Genomic DNA, 21,875 nt, shown 5'->3' with positions numbered 1-21,875 from the left:
TGTAATGGTTCTACTTAGCTGGACAGTGTCATTTTGCAGACACTGGGACGGTAAATAAAATGACCATTATTCTCTGAACATGATTTGGGGGTAAGAGCATGTCTCAGTAATAGCGTGTTTAGTTCTTAATCAACTCAGTGGGCCCACTTTTTACAGTGAATGCTGCATTTTGGAGAAGCGGTACATTCTGTTTGTACTCCCACACATTTGGCTGTCACAAACAGAGCTACACAGTGCAGATGGTATGAACCCTCGGGAGCCAAATCAGCAATCAGAAAGCACACTTATTGATTTGCTGTAACACAAGCTATACAAAAAGCAGCTCAGAGGGAACGACTGAGGCAACCGGAGTGTCTAGCGGAGGGTACGTCTGTCTTCAAATGAGCGTAGGTGCACAAAAGCACATGTGAAAGAGTGCACACACTCTTTCACAGAGTGCACACACTCTTTAACAGAACAGACAAGCAGACGCCATCCTCTTTATTTTTTTCTGTTCATTTTAAGCCACACACTTGCTTTCTGCGAGAGCTCAACTAACAACTGCTTCCTTTGCATTTGACACAAGTTGCCAAGTTGCGTGTTGTTCGTGTAATCTCTAAACTTTGATTTCAAACTGTTTTCTTGTACATCAGACTATTTCCAAGATTTATTTGCAAGTGAAAAGGTGGTCTGTAAACTTTTTTGTTGTTGAATTGTTTGAAATGTGATACTTTTCACTAAATCTGTCTACATCTTAATCAAATGCACACCTTCCTGTTGACTTTAAAAGGAGGCTGTTGAGCTTTTGTTGTTTCATCTCTCACAGAGAACAGACTTCACTGTTGCACTTTGGAATAGCTGCAGGGCTGAGACTGAGTACCCAGTCATTGATAACGACTGTAATAACAAACTGCGGCAAACAATCTATCCAAGTCTTCTTCACATGTGTTACGACCACATGTTTTCATTTTCTTGAGAAACAGCTCTTTGTCTTTGTGCAGGTTGTGTTCCAGATACTTACAAGCACCCTGTTTTTACCAAGATTGGGCTAAACACATTGACTGCTCACAGCAAACACAAACATTTATCTCTGTATGCGTTTCAAACACGCAGGGCTTACTGGCTCTGCCTGAAGCGTGACTGTAGCTCACTAATTAATGTTTATTTGATCTGTAACAGTAACAACAACGCGTTGCAGTTTTACTGGAAATTAGATCTTAGCCAGACGGCAATTTTTCCTAACTTTGTGCTTCTTGCCTGGCCAACACCGGTTCAGACGTTTTGTGCAGGAATAATAATTTTACACTCTTCAATCTCTTCAGGCTTCTTAGGACACTCATTATGTGCAGGGCTGTATAAACAGTTTGCCAGTTTGTCTGAATGTATACAGTAGTGAGTTTTACTATACCCGTTTTATTAGACTCACACTGTGCCTCAGAAAAAGCAGTGCAGGACCAGTGGTCATTGTATACAGTCAAACATTGCAATGAAGGAAAAATGGCACAATTACTGCCTGTAAACTATTTGTATGTACTAATTTGAGAAAATATTGTTACTTAGATTTAACATAAAAAAATAGGTTTTGGTAATGTTACTCTGTCCTGTTTTAATTTAAAATGTAAATAAAAATGTAATATCATTTATCCTGTTTTAATGGTGCAGACAAATGACCCGTGTAGTGTCTGTAAGTGTTTTTTCAATTTGTCTTTTCATTATATGTTGTTTACAGTGGATAAACAAGCTGTAATTTGAAGAATTACCAAACATGGGGGAAACGTAAAAATTAATAATGGCTTTTATTTAATTGAGCCCTGATGACATCTTTCAGCTTACCGTGAGCTGGCTGGAAACACTTCTGGTAGACAGTCAGCTCATACACATTAGACTAATGCGTCTGAAAGAAAAGGTAATGTTGAGAAAATGGCAAGCAGACTTGTTCATTATTTGGCATTTAACTTTAGGTGGATAGTTTTCTAATTGCATTAGGAATCCCATTAGCTTCCACATCCAATAATCTCTTCTCAGTGAAACCGTGTCTCGAACTTGGCGGCAGCTTGATGACTACATTTTCTTTTAAAAGCTTTTGTCGATTTAAAGACAAGCGAGTGTCAAGTTTCACTGGGGATGAAAAGAGTGCTGGATGCTACAGGTTGTACAGGCTCACAATCACATGTTGGTCAGTTTTGCTTCATTCTTGACCCTGAAAATGTATTTTTATTACTCACAAATAACAAAGCTATTTTGTAGCTTGAGCAGAGAGTGGAGCACATTAGCTAATATTCACATGTAGCATCGCTACAGAACTGATGGACGGGTGGTGTCATTAGTGTCTTATTGTTCAAGAGAGCCACAGTGGAGTAAGAAAATGTGGTGCAAAAGGGTTATCTACGCAGCTTCTTTTTTGGCTGGACTGCATGCAATAAATTAAAAGTGTGTGTGTTTGACACAGGTGTGACCATGAAGCTGATGGATGAGGTCGCTGGCATTGTGGCAGCTCGTCACTGCAATACCAATATTGTCACTGCCTCAGTGGATGCCATCAATTTCCATCGCAAGATCAAGAAAGGTGAGGATAACACAGAGAATACACTCATACTTTTAAATCTCTGATACTTACAAATATCCAGAGATGCAGGGAGATATTTCTGCGTGATTATTGCTTTTTTTTTGTCTTGTCCATTTGCTTTACCAAGAGGAATGCTGCAAAACGTTTTCTCGCCTTTTGACCAGAGATGATAAAATGGAAACTCTAAAGCGTTTTTCAATTTAGCCTCTGGCGGTGCTGTTTTAAATCAACTAAGCCAACGTTAACAGCTGTCACACGGTTGCTATCCAAGGCCAACTGTGTTTTGTAGAGCTGCCACTACATCTGGAAACACACACCACTGTTAATAATGACCTAACTATTTTCCATTACCAAACTTTGTCTATTTATACTGTATTTGCTGTAAGCGCCTTACAGTCTGAAAGGTTCAGATGAACAAATTCTAAGCCTCTAAATACCTTTATCCATGTAGCCTTTGATATTTCAGTTGGAAAATGTGTCCAGTCGAACACTGGAGTGCAGAATTTATTGCCAGGACTTCCTGGATAAGTTCGCTTATCCAAAGTCCTTCAGGGACAGTCATAATAAAAGCAATTCTAAGAAGGCAGGAACATAGTCTCCTAAAAAAGGCACACATAACAGACATACGTATGATGCATGTCTGACAATACAGTATAACTGCAACCTCCTCAGTTCAGTTCAGGGGGGGGGGTGAACAGCACAGAGTGGTGGAGATCCATGACCACATCTTTCATCTGCCCCTAGTTGCTCCACTTGCTACCTTCATCTGTCCTCACAGTTCAGTTAGTGCTGACATGATTTCCCCTGGCTCCACTGTGACTTAGGGGTTATGTCACTTCTACAGTTCTCATTTTTGCTCTAGCTGGTCAGGCAAAAAAAAAAAAGTTACGTTTAGGGAAATAATGGAAATAAGTATCAAAACAAAAAGGATCCTAAAAAACAGCCACTAGCTTTGTCGTCTCTACCTCTGGATTTATTTTGTCATTTTATTTTTATGCATTTTCATCTTGCTACTGTTTCTTTTGACAGTTGAATTGCTCCCAACTGTTTGGTGCTAGCATTTCAACCTTTGCCACATAAATATATAAAGGAACACACAAATGTCTTGTTAAGGTCCTGGTCACTAAGTGCCAGACATCTGGATAGCTTAATTTTAATTGTGGTAATACAGTAGAAAAATTACAAAAATTTACCTAGTTGTGATACCTGAGAGGACGGTGGACTTTTCACTTTAAGCACCATAGATAAGAACTGATTTGAACTGCCTCAGAGGTCCACCTTTGAAAAATCACAGAAGACACAAAGAACACCAGAATTATAGAAAAAAAAGCAGACTTAATAATTCAAATATTGAGGCACTGATGAGGATGCACTGGTGATAATATACTAGTCAATAATGTACCATAAGAGGGTTCAGGCAGGGGTCTTTTCTGTGATCCATTATAGCAAAACAACCAGAGATACAAATAATGAGAAGAAAGGCTTGAAACTTCAAAAGGTTGGATGAAAGGACATTTCAGAGACAGGGACTGGAGCGCTGATGGTGAGAGTGAAAATGTGATACAGAAGAAAAAATAAAAGCACCAGTGTGTCATCGTGAGTGGTCACAATGTTGTTCTTGTTTATTAAGTGTACATTTCATTTCATTGAAAGCATTATTTGTTAAAACCCCGACATTTTCATGTACTGTCTAGCTAAAGAAAAAAAAAAAAAGACCCGTGGAAAGACACTCAAATGTGTTTTTGTCTTCAGTGCTATTTGTTAGTCAGTGAAAAGACTAATAGAAAAGCCTAGACTCCATCCATCCATCCATCCATCTTCATCCGCTAAAATAACAAATCTGTTGTTGTGTGGTATTACATTACATGCACACAGCACTGAGCCTGGACATGGACTGGGTACCTTCATCAAAGCAGATTAGCTTTATCAGCTCTTCAGACATGGGACTCTGCCAGTTGTTTTGGTTGGCTGACCTCCAATGCTGCACAAGTCAAGAGCTACATTCTGCATTAATCTGAAGGTCTTCAAAATCACCCATCATCAAGCCTCATTTTTGTGTAATGTCACTGAGCAGAGGTTGTTTCACTGAGCCTAATAAATCTTAGTAAGAGGTAGTTTATTTAAATGAGACTTGACACATGGGAGCATTAAAAAAATCCTCTAAAGGTCAGTCGACAAGAGAGAAATGAAATGCTTTAAATTTGTGGTCTCGGTTGCCAGGTATGCTGAAAAGACCTCACCGCAGTTACTGCACGTTATTATCTGTTTAAAGTTCTTTACCCATATGGATTTTCATGATCACCTTGTTGCCGTTTCCTAAATATCTCAGCATCCAAGGTTACTGAATGTGTGATAATGATAGCGTAATAGTCATCTTAACATATATAAAAATCTAGAAAGTTGAATTTTCTCAACTTGATTAAAGACCTTGTGCATATTGTTGGATTAAACATTACAGAAACTTAAAAGTGATTTTGGTAATTAATAATACTGTTAATTTAAGGCAGCTGTGGCTTAAACCTTGTATTTGGTGGTGATAATCAATTTGCTAAGCTCCGTATATCATTAGAATTCTTGTTGTTTGTAATTTAAGATTTTGGACATTTTTTGCATGGCATAAAGTTTGACTGTGTTATTGTCTCATGTGTGCCTACTCTGAACCTGTGTGCAGTTTTGCATTTCTTTGCCATCTCCATTTTTTTTCTTTTTACCCTCAGTACTTCAGTTCTAGGCTGCATCACAGAAAACCATAATCAAAACAAACACAAAAAGTTTGTTTGTTAAAGCCTTAAAAACTGCTTTATAAATGTAGTCTCGTTGTTCCTGTGTGTGTTTTCTTTCCACACGCTCTGGGCCTCCTCTCACACTTCAAAGACATTCATGTTAGGCTAACTAGCTATTCTAAATTGGCCCTAGGTTCGAATGTGAGCGTGAATGCTTGTCTGTCTCTTGGTGTCAGCCAAGTGATAGCCTGACAGCCTATCTAGGGTGTACATGGCCTCTCAACCTGTCACAGCTGGGATATGCTCCAGGCCCCTGTGATCCTGAATTGGATAAGAGGGTGGATGGATGGATGGGTTAGGGTAACAAACCTGGGTTTACTGCAAAAAGCCTAATTATTGACTCTATAAGCATATCTTTTGACAACAGAGGCTTATTTGTCAAGAAAACCGAACTCATACCCATGAATTTTGCAGAGTATCCTGCATGAATACGAGATCTGTAACTGAACAACAGTCAAGTCTAATTCTGATAGAATTCTTGTATTGTTGTCATCGTGTCAGAGTGCTTTGCAGCTCATACACTGATAAAAGCCTTTCCCCCCCTTTTTTTATGTGCATCATTTATTATTTAGGACTTTGACTATTTTATAAGATCTCACTCATATACTTGCGATCTGTTCCTGACTGCAGGAGTAACACCTTCTTTCCTTGTCTCTATGGCAACTGCAGTAATATTACAGTACAGGCACATCAAAGAGAATAATGAAATACATCAACAATGCTCTGTAATATTATTTGATGACTTTTTTTCCCACCTCGCTGCAGTGACAAAAGGTAGAGAGCACATTTTTGAGTGAAAGACAGTTGGTTGATTAGATATCTGAGAAAGTGCAGCTTCAATATTACTTCAGCGTGAGCTTTTAGCCAGAGGTCGCCGGCCTGTCTCGAAAAGTCCATGATGCAACAATGTGATAGAGACTGCAAGACCAGAGCTGAAATCTTCCTCTGCTAGTTTATTATATAGATCATATTCAGTGTAATTAAAGCTATTTAGTATGAGTTTACTTACATTATTCAGTATTTTTGATGTAGCGGTTGGAATGCTGTGTTTTTGTGAAAACCTGATGCCTTGTGCAACTTCTTTTTTTCACCTTTATAAGCCTAAGTGAAGCCTTAAAATAACTGCTATGTCTGAGAAATAGTAGAAAATGTTATGGTAAAGATCAAAAAAATGAAAATGTCTCTAAATGGCAACATATTTAGGTTTTATTTTAAAACACTGAAAATCAGAGTGCTCAATATCCTTTTCCTCTTCTTCCCAAGGGTGTGTGGTGACGGTGACGGGACGACTCACATTTGTCAGTAACAAATCAATGGAGATTGAGGTGTTGGTAGACGCGTCCTCAGTGGTGGAGGCAGAGAAGGGGAAATATCGTGCTGTCTCAGCTTTCTTCACCTTCATCTCCCTGGACAAGGACAATAAGCCCCTGCCTGTCCCTGCCCTTAAGGTTGGTATCGTCCAATCTCCTTCTAAAGTCTGCCTGTCTTTTAAAACCTTGATACATAATTTGTGATGTTATACTTTATTTTATATCCATATCCCTTAGTACAGAGTAATTACATTCACAAACACTGACAGTCAAGTCTGTTTTTTTACAGTATTCTAATGGAAAATAATCAAGGCATGGATTTTATTGCATTTTTGCTGCGATATCATCTTTTAAAGGCTAGTTATTTTTAGCTCGGTCTCTTCTAACTGCTGATAACATTTCCATTAGTAATTTTTCTTTATCGTGACATGTAAAAGGGCCATTACAAGACTGGATCAATGGAGCCTTCATATATAGAAAATGTTGAGTTGGGTCAGACTGATCTTTGATCCAAAACCACTGTAAAATTTTCCAGATAGCTGAAAAAAATGACAAATATGAAAAAGTATACTAATACTTTTAAGATTATATATTAAAGACTGTCTTCACAGACATGGTTTTTGGAAAGCTCAAAGATACTGCCCATTGTTTAGGAATTCAACATGTCAGACTCTTTAGAAAGCATTCAAATCCTCATAGTGTTTGGGTATTATCCTTCAGCAGTGAGCAGGGCTGAATGATCTTATTCCCACAAGATCTCTGAGATGAGTATCTCTGGGATGAGTATGCCTGACTCAGCACTTACTGCCAGCAAGCAAAGACTGCATGCTTACCTGCAGACAGGAGAGAGATGCCTGCTGTTTGTTCAGGCTCTCCAACACATAACGATCCAAACCTTGTTTTTATGCAAACACCGAGCTCATGCGCCATCTGTTTAAGTCATTAATATTAATGAGAAGCTATCTTTTTGCAATTTTACACAAGCGAGGAGCTTTTAAAACCATATTCTAAACAAAGCAATGTAGTTTGTGTTAAGGTTCACATTATTTTTAAGTGTCGTGATTAAGATTTTCACTCCATATTTTGTAACTGAGCAATTCAAATTCTACTTAATGTTTTGTTTGAGTTGTCGTTGTTGTTATTAATGATGTACTGCACTCCATTTTCTTGAGATGGGTGGGCAGTTTCAAATTTGGGTTAGGGTCATTATTCCCTCAAGTGCACTTGTACAAATTTCATAGAGTTTACACCAGAAGTTATAATTAAACTAGAAGTATTTGTAGAATACTGAAAAAAAAACCCCAAAGGCAATAATACTAGCAACAGAAGAACAAAGAAGAAAACAAATAGTATGATAATAAGTACAAATAGAAATAATAAATCTTTGATTTTTGAAAATAACACATGTATTCTACAAAAATGCATTTTAACTCCCGCCTGCAAGACAGTAGTGCATGACACTATGTCCTTCCATGTTTCAAGTACCATGAGCGTGTAATAAGAAATTTGCAGGAAGAAAGCTGCTGTGGTTGAGAGTGAAGCGTGAAAAAGGATTGTTATAGGTGTGTTGTCATGCCACAAGTGCAGCAGTGACTCATTTGACCATCAGGTCACAGTTGAAGGTGCAGTGTTAGCCTTTATAAACCTTTATAAACCACAGCACATTTATTCAAGACTTCTCTGATGATGCCCCTGCAGATAGAAGTGTTCATCAAATGCATGTCGCCTTTGGTTGGCCTTTTCAAAAGTGTCTGTCAGTCCCCTGATTTCCATTTCACAAAACCTGCATTTGGTTTGCCCATTGTCTGCCTCTCCCTCCATGCATTCATTACCTGGTTTTCTGCCTCACGTAAGCTGCTCATTGCTTTTGTTTTAATAGGAGGGAATTGTAGCAGTTATTACACTCATTGTAGTTTCTATTCAGACCTCAATTTTATCAAAAGAGAGGCTAAAAAATCTCCTGGTGATTTTAATAATTCATCCTCAACACTATAAATGGAAATCTAAATGGAGCCTAGGCTGCCAGGGATCTGATGTAGCTTGTCAAATAAACAAGGGCAGGGCAAAAGAGAAACGCGTGTGTGAATGAGTTATGAAGAAAGTGCATGTACACAAACACGAGCCCTTTGTGTGCAGGTCTGCATGTGTTAGAATGAGCATTGCCTGTGAATGTGCACATCCATGGAACAGATCATTGAGCACAAATGCGTGCATGTTTATTTATATGAGCAAGAGGAGGAGGACAAGGCTCGATCGGTGCTATTTCTGGCTTTATGACTATTTACTGGAGGCATAAGCATGAGATGAGATTGACTCTGACTCTACTGATGGCAGTAAACCTTTTCATAATTGTTGGTCTTTGGTGTGTACACGAGAAACGTCATGTGCAGGAAATAAGGTTCAACACGTCAGTCCAATTAACACCCAAATTTTCCCTAACAGGAGAGATGGGACTGTGGGAGTTGGAAAGACAAACAGATCAAAAAGCAAAAAAAGCATCGTAAGTCAGATGATTGTGAGCAGAACAAATCAAAATGGAAGGATGTGGAAGTGAAATGTTTTTGTGTATTTGGCTTCCACATCCTTACATTTTGGCCACATAAAAGGTCTTGTGCAAAAGTCTTGATTCCCCCCTCATTTCTTTATATTCTGCTTCCAAAGAGCCAGACTTGTAATTTTTAAAATAGTGTTGAGTAATAAACGTAGGCCGACCGTTTTTAGAGGAATTTTATTTTTTTTGGTAACTTAATACTGACCTGTGAATCAGTCATAATCGACATAATAAAGCATTTTGTCTACACACACCAAACAAAATAGCAAATATTTTATTTTAAATGATATCTTTAGGCACAAAAACACATAATTTGTTTCCAGTTCTTTTGTTGAATCAGTATCTCTAAAATACTAACGATTATAAAGTCCCAATCAAAAGTTTAAGACCACTTGAAAAATGGCAAAAACTCATATTTTGCATGGTAGGATCTTAACAAGGTTCCAAGTAGACCTTGAACATGCATTAAGAAGAAATGGGAGTGAGACAAAACATTTTTTCGAGCATGCAATTTATTGAAAACTGAAACAGCTGATCGAGCTTAGGACCACATGCCATTAAAAGGTCAAATCTGTGCAAAAATCTTGATTCATTGTCATTTTCTGTCAGGTCACACTGTCATGACCTTCGGATGGCAAAGGCAAAAAAAAAAGTTCACTTTTTGAACATGGTCGGGTTGATGAACTGCAAAAGCTTTGGGACCTGTACCATTTGAGAGGGATAAAATAGTATTTTGGCACTAACAAGCTAATTCCCCAAATATTATTAGCATTAGTGTGCTGTGTGTCCTTAAAAAATCTGGGGAAACTGCAAAAGTGGAAAACAAAGGAAATAGGAGAGGAGCAAGATGCCTATGTCTAATGTTCAGTGAAGCCTCATCAAAAATGGTCTCAGTGAAAGGGTGGCTGTCAGGAAGCCCCTGTTAAGGGAGAAAAGGCTGTATGCAAAATTAAAAGAACAGAACTGAAAATCAGTCGCAACAGTTCTTATTGAGTGAAAAATATAAATCTGAAATTTTTGGGTCCAGTCGTCATCAGTGTCTTTGGAGGAGATACAATATACAGTGTCTACAACACACACAGCATCCAAATAAGAATGTCCTTCGAGAAGACTAGAGAACTATTTCTGTAGACTAGTTAAAAAAATTAAAAGAACTCTTGTGTTCAGGCTGTATAGAAATATAGGTGTCATACCAAACAATGACTTTCAAGCCTGTTAGAATCGTACAAACTCTATTTTTGCCTTATGTACATTTGCCTGTTTCAGTAAATCGTTGCACCTATTGCCAGGTTTACCTAGCAAAGCATAAAGAAACAAGGACTGGCTCAAGACTTTTGCATGGTACAAAATAGTATCATCAGCTATTTCCCAGAAATAGTAAGCCGTGGTATTTACTGTCTCTGTGTTAAAGATCCTCCAGAGAATTAAAACCTTTTCTTCTGAGCTAGCATGAAAGTGTGATTACACAAAACGTGTCTGACAGTTAGCAGTTAGTTTGGCACAAAGAGTGGAAACCTTGAAGCAGCCACCCTGGCTCTGACTAAACATAACAAAAGCTATCTACCAATGCTCAACAGTGGGACAGATTGTGTTATTACTCGGTGTTACTTAGACTGCTACTTCAAGAGTCCTCAAAGTCACTGTATCAGCTAAAAATACTCCTGTACGTGACCACAACTTAATGTGACCTTTAGAGATGGGTGATTTTGTTACCCATGAACAGTGCAATGCTTGTTGTTTTTAACCTTTTCACTGAAGTAAAAAAAAAAAAAAAAAAAAAGCTTGTTTGGCTTGGCATAAAATTTAATTAAGCTTCATTTCCCCAAATACTAAACTTGCTTCCTCTTATACCTTTAGTCTTCTAATGCCCCATAGCCCTTTTCATCAGGGAATACTGAAAATCCTTATAAAACAAACAAACTTGTTTCTCTCTTACTTATTCTGGCTGTGTATTATTTTGCCAGGAATGATTGAAATGAGTAAACTTTTCTGCATGCAAGTAGAATAAGACTAATGACTGCATGTACTGTTACATAAATTGAGTTACTTTAAGGCACTCTGATAAAATGGACTGGCTGCTGTAAGTCTTTAAAATGTATGACAAAGACACCCAAGTGTGCGCTTTCAGAACTAAATAATAATAACAATACCTTGACTAAATCTATTTGTCTTTCATAGAGACCTTCCATGTTTATGGAAACCTATACCTCTGTCATTTTTCTCCGTCTCTGCTGAAGTTGTTGATCTTTTTCAGTAGGTAAAGGCTATAAAAAAGAACTACAACTAGAGTCTTTTAAAATCGTCTGTTCTGTGGACATAAAATGTAGAAAGCACACTGGTAGCATGAGACGTTAACTGCGGACCATTCAAACCAAGACGTTCCATCTTCTTGGGACAGCATATATATATGTGTGTGTGTGTGTGTGTGTGTGTGTGTGTGTGTGTGTGTGTGTGTGTGTGTGTGTGTGTGTGTGTGTGTGTGCTAACATGTATGAGCTGGACTGCTTACGCAGCCTTGTTTTTATCTCTCCAGCACACCTGTCGTCACTGTCATTTGCACCAAAGCAGGTGAAACTGATTCACAATGGTTTATGAATTAGTACCCTTGTTTAACTGACTTTATGTTATATTGTGGCCATCTGGTATTCCCCTAGTCTTATTGAGCAGTGTCTATTACAAGATTGCATTTCACCTCTCTTTTGTCTCTCTGATTCTTTTTGTTCTCCGTTATCCGTTTGTTAAAAAACAAACAAACAACAACCAAGAAAAAAAGGTGATTCTCCCTGCTTCTCTTTTATGTTTATAATGCAATTGTCTCTTTTTTTTGTCCTTTTTTAGTACTGCTGAAATTTAAACTGAAAACACTCCTGAAAGCTCAAACCATCACTTATTATAATTTCATGGCAGCTTTTGCCCCAGTTGAGCTCTATAAATAGTCTGATCGACATGACTTCTGCTATTTTTGACTGCAGGTGCTTTCCCTCCCATTTTCCCTTCCTTGATTTCTTGCCAATGAGCTCAGTGCAATCACTATTTTTAGATTTTTCAGTTTCAGCTCACTAGGGAGTTAGGGACGGTGGGAGTGTGTGTATGTGTAGCTGGGCTGTCACTAATGTTAGCATACTGTGGGTTATGCTGAAGTGGGGCATAAGGACAGCAGGCGCACAGAGGATAGTGGGGAATGCCTTGCCTATCTATAACAGTAATCTTGAAAAGGAATTACTGAAATATAGTATATATACATGCTAGGCCAGGATTTTGGTCAAAACAGCAAGCACAAAAAATGCATTGTTAGTAGAAATACAGTATTAATAGGTCCACCATTCATCCCTGCTGAACAAAGAAAAGCTTTGTGTCTTTGTGTATGTGTGTTTTTCTTTATTGCATATCTCCATTTATTGATTTAAGTATTGTTTCACTATATCTCTCTTATTCTTGCCTTCTTGCTCCATCTTTCCTCTGATTTTTCCTTCTTCCTTCTATTCCATCTCCCTCCTTCCTCGCTGGCAAAGACTCAGCTGGCCTCCCTTGACACGAAAACAAGCCTGGTCGTCATGACAACCTCATGTAGTTCACATGAAGTGATGCTCGTTTATTTTTAGATACCTCCCATTTAAGACAATCAGAAACGTGTTAACGGGTACACCCGTTAAATTTAACGCCCAGATCATGCCTGCATCTGTTAGGCACTGCTAAATGTGCACATCAGGGGGTTATCATTCTACCTCATACACTAAATATTGTGTGTTCACAGTTCGAACTAAATTCTCTTCAGTTCAGTGAAACCCAGTTTTCTCTTTGACAGTACATTATTTAGATATTTTTTTGTTAAAGTTATTCAACTTTTATTACTTTCCGATAAACATCTGTCTGTCAGCAGCACCCAAAAGAAGATTAAAAGGGTGATAAGTTTTGTCTGTGATGTTGTATTGTCATGTTGTTGCCTTAATTTGAGATCAAATTCAAAATTAGATACTAAATCATAATGAAAAAGTATAATTTTGTTATATTTAGAAAGAGTAATTTAGCATATTTATGATATGAGTCTTTTCAGTACTTGTATTTTAGTGCTTTTAAATTTTCCTTTCAGAAAATCTTTGATAGAGATCAGTGTCACTTCTAATTTTCTTGTAATTGCAAATTACTTGTTCTTTAAACCCAGTATTTAAACTGCTACATAAGCAACAACTGATCATTTTCAGATCTAAAATTGTCATCAGAGTGAATTTGAAAAAAAATGATATGAAAAAATTTATTTTTTGTTGTATTTTTCCTCAAAATTACCTGATCGATCTTTCATACTACAGTAGAAAGTTCAGTATAATTTCTGTCCGCTATCTTACATTAGTAAACTGCTGAAAAATAGGATCCAACTGAGGCTGTATACTTCAGACTCTTCATTGGTGTTGCTAAAGCTGCGATGAAGCCCATAAGAACTTGGCATGTCTGTATTATCAGATAGCTGCAGTGAAAAAACTCAAAGCATTTATGACTAAATGAAAAGATCCACTGGAAGAGCTCCTTTCACCATCCAGAAGAGCCTGGCTGATATAAAAGGATTCATTTTATGACTAGAAATGAAATACCTTTCATCTTTGTCTAAAATGTCATCCTTTGTGTATACCTCTCGGTCCCTCTATCACACACAGATATATAGGTTAGTATCCAGGCTCATTCTAGTCCACATGGCTATTATTTGTCTTGTGCTGGCTGTTTACAGCTTTGTGCTACCTTTACACAGTGACATTTGCCAGTGCCACTGATGCCCCTTGCCCACTCTAATAGCAGCTCGCGCCAACACAACAGAACCCACCTGGCATTTTGCTGGCATTGTCTGAGCAAATCTCCTTTACATGTATTGTCCCTGTTCCACATTTACACCGTATTGGTTTTTCATGCTCCATTCAGCTGTCCACCGAGTGGATTTAATTAACAACAGGTGAAACATCTGTCCTGGGTGTTTGACCCAATCAGCCAAAGTTCTGGGCTCTGATGTTATCTCACTGGAAGATTTTTAGAGTAATTCTTCTTTTTCCTCTTCTTCTTCATCTTCTGGGCTTGTAACATCAGATCATCTGCCTTAGTAACCTTAGTATCATCTTCATCATGTTTCACCTGATCATATCTATATATGCAGATAAACAGCATGGGTCAAGAAATGGCAATGCCAGCCTGGTAAGTCATTGATGATCAAGACTAATAACGGATGAGTAATTTTCTGAGTTTTCAGTGAGCACCAACACAAGGACAAACTGTTATGCTGAACAAAATGATGATTTAACAGTCACAATCACATTTTTTGTTTGTTCAATACTTTGATTTATGAACAGAATAGATGGGAATTTAGGGAAAGCCCTGTTAACCAAAAAGCTTCTTGTAAGTCCGTAGACACTGAATCAGCTAGGGTCAGCTATCATTCTTATTGTAAAGATAAATAACCTTGATGAAACATGAAATGGTTCAGTTTACCCGAATGCCAATACATGTAGTGATTGTCACATGACACTGCTGGAGTATAGGCATTTGCCTTAAATACAATATAACAAGCATGCTGGTTTTTGCAAGGATATTTCTGCTTTATTTTTGTAGTGAAGACAAATTACTTAAGAACACAACAAGGACCTTAATAAAAAATGAATTGCCTCATGGAGTTATGCAAATGTAATTAACATAATGGTTAACATACCCATGACACACGTAACCTGTGGTACTGTGTGTAGATGGATGTGCACCGGCCATATGTGCATATTATTATTATTAGTAATATTATTATTGTAATTATTGACTATTAAGTAATAAGGCTAAAAAAACAAGGTTTGAACAGTGATCAGGAATTTGTTTTTACTGGATGGGTGAGCTGAATGTATAAATTGGTGTCTGGAAATATAAATCAATTATTCAATTACAAAATATTCATGTAATTAGTTCAAATCAATTTCAAGCTGTGCAGGAAAAATTGCACGTTAAAAATGTTTTATAATAATTATTATTTTAGTTTAACAACCTTTGATATGTTAATAGTCAAAGCTTACATAAATCTCTTCTTCAGGCAGACAGCAAAGCTCACATTTTTCCTGCCAGCATCATTTTTAGCTGTCATTGTCAGACAGTCTGCAGCTATGATTCATCAGCAGCAGTAAGGTATACAGTTTCGTTTTGCTGTTTGCTAACTCATCTCAAACCGTACATCGATATGGTTTTAAAAAGAGGGATTTTTACTATTTACTAGTACAATTTTTATTCTTTAAAAAAGTTAAATAAAATATATTAATTCATTTTTTTAAATTAAATTGACGTCCTTACAGTTCTGTCTGATCATAAACAGTCTCACCATGTAAACCTTTTTTCTTTTGCTTTGATATCATGGCTGCAGTTTTTCAGACTTAAATAAATAAACAATAATGTCTTTGGATTGTTCCAGCCTGTTCAAGAAGGATGATTTATAAGCCTCTAATTGGTGTTAGGATCCTAAATCACCTTGTTGGGGGTTATTTCAGTAATGCTATAATGCAGCTCCCTGCGCAGCTCAAAGTTTTAACTAGATAGAGCAAGATGCCTCTGTCTCATTAATGCACTTAATGAATTGTTAGGCTAGTCAATAGATTGTCCACAGAGTTAGACAAAAGGAATTATGACATTATAGGTCATGTTTGTGTATTTGTCTGCCTTCCAACATTGCAACAGGCAACCATTTGTAACCACCTTTATAATAAACTGTATAACAGCGAGGAAGGAAACACCATTTAACTGAGTAACTGTGACTTGAAAATTAAATATATGTCAGTATATTTGTCTTATGTGAAGAAAATGAATAACCACTAAATAAAAAATTATTTGTATATATGGGGGCACATATTTACAAATACTTCATTAAATGAATAGAAATGAAATTCATTGGTTATAGAGTATGCGAATAGATATTTAACAGATACGTCAGAAATAAGCCCAGCATCACATTGACGACCTGTCCAGGGTTTACCCTACGCCTCGCCCTATGGTGGCTGGGATAGACTTGGAGCTTGTAGAATACAAAAAAAGATAATATGTTAACTTTTTGCCAACACAGAGATACCAGTTAAGACGCTACAGATGCCGCTGGAGCATCTGTACGTTTAACAGTTAGTTAATGTACAGACACTTAAATATAGTAAACTTTGCAATGTATTTTTTAATAAAGGAGCAGAACGTTGTGTGCATAAGTTCTGCTTATAATCATTTTATTTACTCTGGTAATTCTTCATTTTCATTTTTTACTGCTGACGGCTGCGTTTAACTATTTCATTTTATTTGTGGTCCTTAACTCAAATTTTGTTTTAATTGTGCTTACTTATGTCTAATAATAAATTTTTTAATAATGCAACTTAAGTCATGCTTTTTTCACCTTTAAGAAATGGATTACATAAATAAAGTTTTGCTAGAACATTTCAAAACCTTTTAATTGTGTCATTGCATTATAGAAAGATAATCATACTACAGTAGTAACAGTAGTAGTAATAGTAGTATTTTTAGTAGTAAAATACAGACCTTGAAATTTGTAAAACATGGGAACATTTGATGCAAAAGTTAAAAAATGGGATCAGCATTGTTCAACAGTGTATGCATGCATATATGAGGTCATTACAATCACAGTGCACTACATTTGGTTGCTGTTTGGGGTGTAAAGCAATGGCTAAGCTTGTTTAGAGTTGATCTGACCCACCCTGCCTGATTCTGTAACTCACAGTCTGTAACCCATCTCAATCCAGTTAGAACTTCATCACACCAGTAATCACTTATATAAATACACATACCTTATATAATTATAAATAATTTTATTTGTGTATTTAATTTTTTTTTCACTTTTTTTGCAGCCTATTCACCTACCTGTGTAGATATTCTGACTGAACAGAACCACGTTTACATTTTACATTATGTACAGAACCACAGTATGTGGTTTTCAGCAGGCATTAAGCATGTGAATATGTAAGATACGTAAGCAATCATTTTTATGGTCATGACTTGTCAGTTCCTTGGTTATATTACATGACGCCCAGATATTGTATGTTATATGTGTCTATATTATTTTTCTGAAAAACTTGTTCTTTCCCCCTCTCTCTCTCTTTTCAAACTCAATGAACTGGAATTATCCATTACTTTCAGTTGAATGGCAAAAGCAAAACTGACTGAGCAGTATGTTGACTGTTATATAACTGCCATACAACAAACACACCAATATTACAGCTGTATGCTCCTGAACCTGTTCTACAGATAAGATATTCCCACTGGTGTTGTGTTTGTAGCTCAGCGCCACTGTTTTAATATTCTCGTCACATTTGAGTAATGACCCCCTTGGGCTTGTCCCCGGCATTATGTTTTGTCATGTTTGTTACCACCCTGCTCTCTCCTTAAATTTAAGGTGCCATCTGTCAGTTTTGCACCCTGTTTGTGTGAGTGGCAGGTGCTCTTGAATCTGCCAACCACCTGGTGTGTACGCAGCAAAGAGCCTCCATCAGAACATGTCATTAGCTCTAACAGTACGCTTTATATATGAAATACAAACATGTTCACGTACCCTGCTTTGTTACAGTGCTTTGAAGATAAGGTAAGGAGAAATCAGTCAGCACCTTCAAAGAAAGTGTGACATGGTCACTGGTGGTGGTATTGTTGCAAATCATAAGGTTGGCCAACAGTCAAATTAAACTGTACAGAATATCGAGTGCTTACTCCTATAAACCAGCAGCCACATTTAGCTTCAAAACAAACAACTGCACAGAATTAAACAGTAAAAATGATTCATAACAGCTGTAAATCTATAGAGTGTTTCCAGATGCCTGCAACATCAATAATACTGCACTGGCGCTGTGCATAGAACACACTATCATGGATGCGGTCAAGGTTGGTCAAGAGAAGGTTTGATGAGATGATGACATGAGTTGAGAGGCTAACACTCACCACACATTACCGGAATTGCCCTTTATGTACTTCTACAGCATTATTTACCTATTTATCAGGTTGTGTCTAACCTTGTGAGTAGATGTTGTTACTATGACCAAAAAATGGATTCATGAACCTGATCAGCTGACTCATCACCATTCTTCAGTCTTGCCATTAGTGTTGCATTAATATAAAATGTGTTGCTGGAAATAAATGCATTCACACACCTTTAAAATGCAGAAATTTCATATGTGGAAATGTCCTGCATATGTCACATGTGGTTTCACTCAACTTCACTTATATGTAGTCTTCTTCATATATTTTGTATATCATGCTGGGTCTTTACAAGCCTAGAGTCAGACGCATTTGTTCTATATTTCACCTAGAAGATGAATGGCAATTTCAGCAGCACTGTCAAGTCAATTAGATCAGAGCTTCATGCCCACGGTTAATATAATAATTAGAGGGGAAACATTCCAGTGTGTAGATGATAAATGTGTCTGGAAACAAATATTTTTGTCTATTTTCTTTTCCTCTAGGTTGAAGGCGAGGATGAGCAGAGACGTTTTGACGAGGGGAAAGTACGTTACCTCCAAAATAAAGAAAAAAGGCTGTCAGATAAGATGCGTGGCCAGTGACGCTGCCACTCAGAATTTAACACCTGCAGCAACAATACAATAACCCCACACAATATGTAGTATGAAGTAAACATTTTCTGCTTTATGATTATTGCTTTTTCTTGAACCTGAACCTGTGATTTTTTTTTCCTGTGCTACACCAAAGTATCCACATATACTGTATATGTATGTAAGAGTACATAATTTATTTTGGAGAGAATTTTAATGACGTATGAAGACTGTTTTTTTTTCGATCACTGTCTCCTGTCTCTGTGTAGAAGAGTACTATTTTGTTTGTGGAAGATCTGAAGACTTAATTATCATGTCAGTTTAAAGTGATAATCTGAGCACAAGGAAACTGATGAATAAGCGAGTGAGTAGTAATAATGAATAAAAGATCCAAGTACTAGTCTGGGGCTCTCGCCTTGTGTCCTTGCTAGTTTGATGATGGTGATGTCTTTGTCTTGGGCATGCCTTGGCACAGAGGGCACACGCTATTCATCTTTTCAGCACTGTGTCTTTCACAGAGAAATCAGGGGAGCTTGGGGGTTTTGACTCAACTTGCATCTCTCCCACATCACCCCCTCCCACTTCCTCTCTGCTCTCACCCTGCTTTGCCCGTCTATCACACTATGCCTTACCACACTCTCTTTTCCCTTTTCTCATTACGACCTCTTCTCATCCAATTCCATTCTCCCATAATGTTGCTTTCTTGCTCCTGAGTTTCTCTTTATTTACCTGTCTGTCTCCCTTGTTGCCTCTTGTACCCGTATTGTTCTCTTAGTCTCCAGATGACATTTGAGGATTCATCATTGTCTGATAAACAAAGTGAACTGGATAAAAAAAAAATGTCTCTATTAGTGTCTTTCCATGTGTCCTTTGTAAGTGCGTGTGTGCACAAGGTAAAATCAGAAAGATAAATGGGGCCAGTGAGAAATCAATATTACCATGGCCATGACTATATGGCCAAGCCAAGATTGAACACTGTGATCATTAACCAGCCATAAATACCATGGTATTATATTTCTTTTTTTTTCTTTTGCATTTTATTTCATTTTAGATCAGAATCAGATTCATCAAGAGGTGTAGGTAGGGCTGCGCACTGGACAACAGGGACTAATTTCGGATCAAAACCAAAGTGAAACTGAAGATTATTAAAGTCCAATGTAGAAGCTCAGACAGTGACAAAAGTCTAAACATTTGTAAATTTTATTTTCTTTGGACCTTTATTCCTCCTCATACTGCCTTTCTGACATGGACAGAAAATGATTTGTCATTGGATCATGAAGGTTATTGTTATTTTTTTCCTCTGTCCTTCCAGCCAGCAGAGTATGTGTGCTTTTCATTTCCCCCATGAAAATAAAGTTAGGCCCAAGCTGCACTGGGGGCTATATCTATTTTTAACCCTAGTTATGCAGAAGCGTCTTGTGAGAGGAGGCGAGCACAGGAAGGGAGAAGACGATACAGTGAGACAGTATGGTAAGACGAGACTTCTGAGAAATATGAACTCATTGAAAAGCATTCGCCATACGTACAGTATCATGACAATGTCATTATCTAAAAGATGTTTCTCTTTCAGCTAGCAGCAACAGCAACAGTGTGCTTTTAATGAAGATAAATTCCGTGTCCGACTGACATAAACCTACAGTATATATTTTATATGTTAAAAACAGTGATACTGAATGAGGCTATATGCCAAACTTGTTTTCTCACTGAGAATAACAGAAAAATTCGAATGAAAGACAAAATCTGATAACATATTTGCATGTCATATATAAATGAAAGCACAGCAGTGCTCTCAACGCTGTATACCCGTGCAGAGGCTACTTAGATGAATGATCCTCTGGTGCGGCACAAGAACCATTAAGTACTTTGAGCAAAGGATAAATGATAAAGTGAGGTGGTGCTCAGAAGACTCTTGGCTTTTATTGCTGAGTGGCCTCCTTTGCATTTTCTGCTCGTTGTGCTCACAGCTCAAGAATCTCTCGTCAGTCATTTTCTTGCAGCGAGGCCTTGATTTCACACGTGAGACAAAACTCAGTAACCTGAACAATGTGCTGTTTGCACTTCATGGTCACGCTTGTAAATATGTCTGTCAATATTTGCATGAGGCAACGTTTCTGCTAAGTTTGTTGGCAAAAGCTGCTGATGTGTAAGAACAAAAGACTTTAACAGCAAAATATCTGAAAAAAACTCTTCCTTGGAACATTTTCAAAGAACTGAGTTATGAGCATTACATTCAACCATCCTGTGTAATCTGGGCTTGGAGCCAGCAGGGCTTTCCTCGCGGAGGAGTAGGTGATGGATCATGCTTTGTCTGGCTTGGAACCTCCCTTTTTGTTTTTACAGCCACAGTGGACCTTTTGGGGTGCAACTAAATTTGGCTAACTTTGAGTGTAAGGAACACAAACTTTGATGCACAGAGTGGTGGCCACCCTGGAAAAGATGAGAGAGCATATTGATAGGACATTGAAAACAGCATTAAGTATTAAAAAGATGCTGTGCCTGTGCCTACATATCTTGGAGCTGATGGTGGTAGTTGGGGCAGCCCAGTGACACTGAAGCCAGTGGGCGGGAATGCCTTCTGTTACTTTTTACTTCCAGGTCACCTAGCATCACACAAACTCAAGCTCCCTTGCCATGTCCAGTACTGATAATGGGTTTACTTGAGTCTAAAACAACATCAGTAACAGGTTACACATGCATGCATCTTCATGACTAACACAAAATAACAAATTCCAGATTTTGTTACACAAATCAAATCACAAATTATTCAAACTAAGCTGGACTTGTTTTCCACAAGCCAACAGCCTAGCATTAATTGATGCCCATTGTAGTGTTGTAAATGGGTTGCTAATTCATGCACCCACTGAATCAGTCCTGACTCATTTTACCCTGACAAGTTAATAATGAACATACCAAAGACTCTGTGAAGTAAAGGTAGATTTGGGTGTGCTCCAGCAGAGCCACACTGTTCAAATGTAACACTGTTGTTCTCTAAAATTATGCTTTGGACACATTTGTTAATCAAATTGTGCCATTTACTTTGCACATGCCATCTCATTTTGTTCATTTCCTCTTCTTTGTTCTCTGTGTTTTTGCACACACACACACACACACACACACACACACACACACACACACACACACACACAC

At 37.6% G+C, this 21,875-nt stretch overlaps 1 protein-coding gene across 4 annotated transcripts in view; it reads left to right on the top strand.

Moving 5' to 3' along the window:
• acot7 (acyl-CoA thioesterase 7) overlaps window positions 1-19,570 on the top strand; it is a 59,503-nt gene extending 39,933 nt beyond the window's left edge. For all 4 annotated transcript variants that reach the window (XM_085393599.1, XM_085393598.1, XM_085393596.1 and 1 more), the window contains 3 exons: window positions 2,429-2,545; window positions 6,592-6,776; window positions 18,642-19,570. In XM_085393599.1, the coding sequence (XP_085249725.1) occupies window positions 2,429-2,545; window positions 6,592-6,776; window positions 18,642-18,740 (401 nt within the window). In that variant the 3' untranslated portion in view covers window positions 18,741-19,570. The remainder of the gene's footprint in view (window positions 1-2,428; window positions 2,546-6,591; window positions 6,777-18,641) is intronic.
• Window positions 19,571-21,875: the final 2,305 nt, after the last annotated feature.

The sequence above is a fragment of the Rhamphochromis longiceps genome, linkage group LG20 (assembly GCF_057381845.1).
Source record: "Rhamphochromis longiceps isolate RC_006_pf linkage group LG20, R_longiceps_female_GT1.1, whole genome shotgun sequence".
NCBI classification, from domain to species: Eukaryota; Metazoa; Chordata; class Actinopteri; order Cichliformes; family Cichlidae; genus Rhamphochromis; species Rhamphochromis longiceps.
The sequence above is the reverse complement of the archived record's forward strand: the minus strand, read 5'-3'. Positions and strand labels throughout refer to the sequence as shown.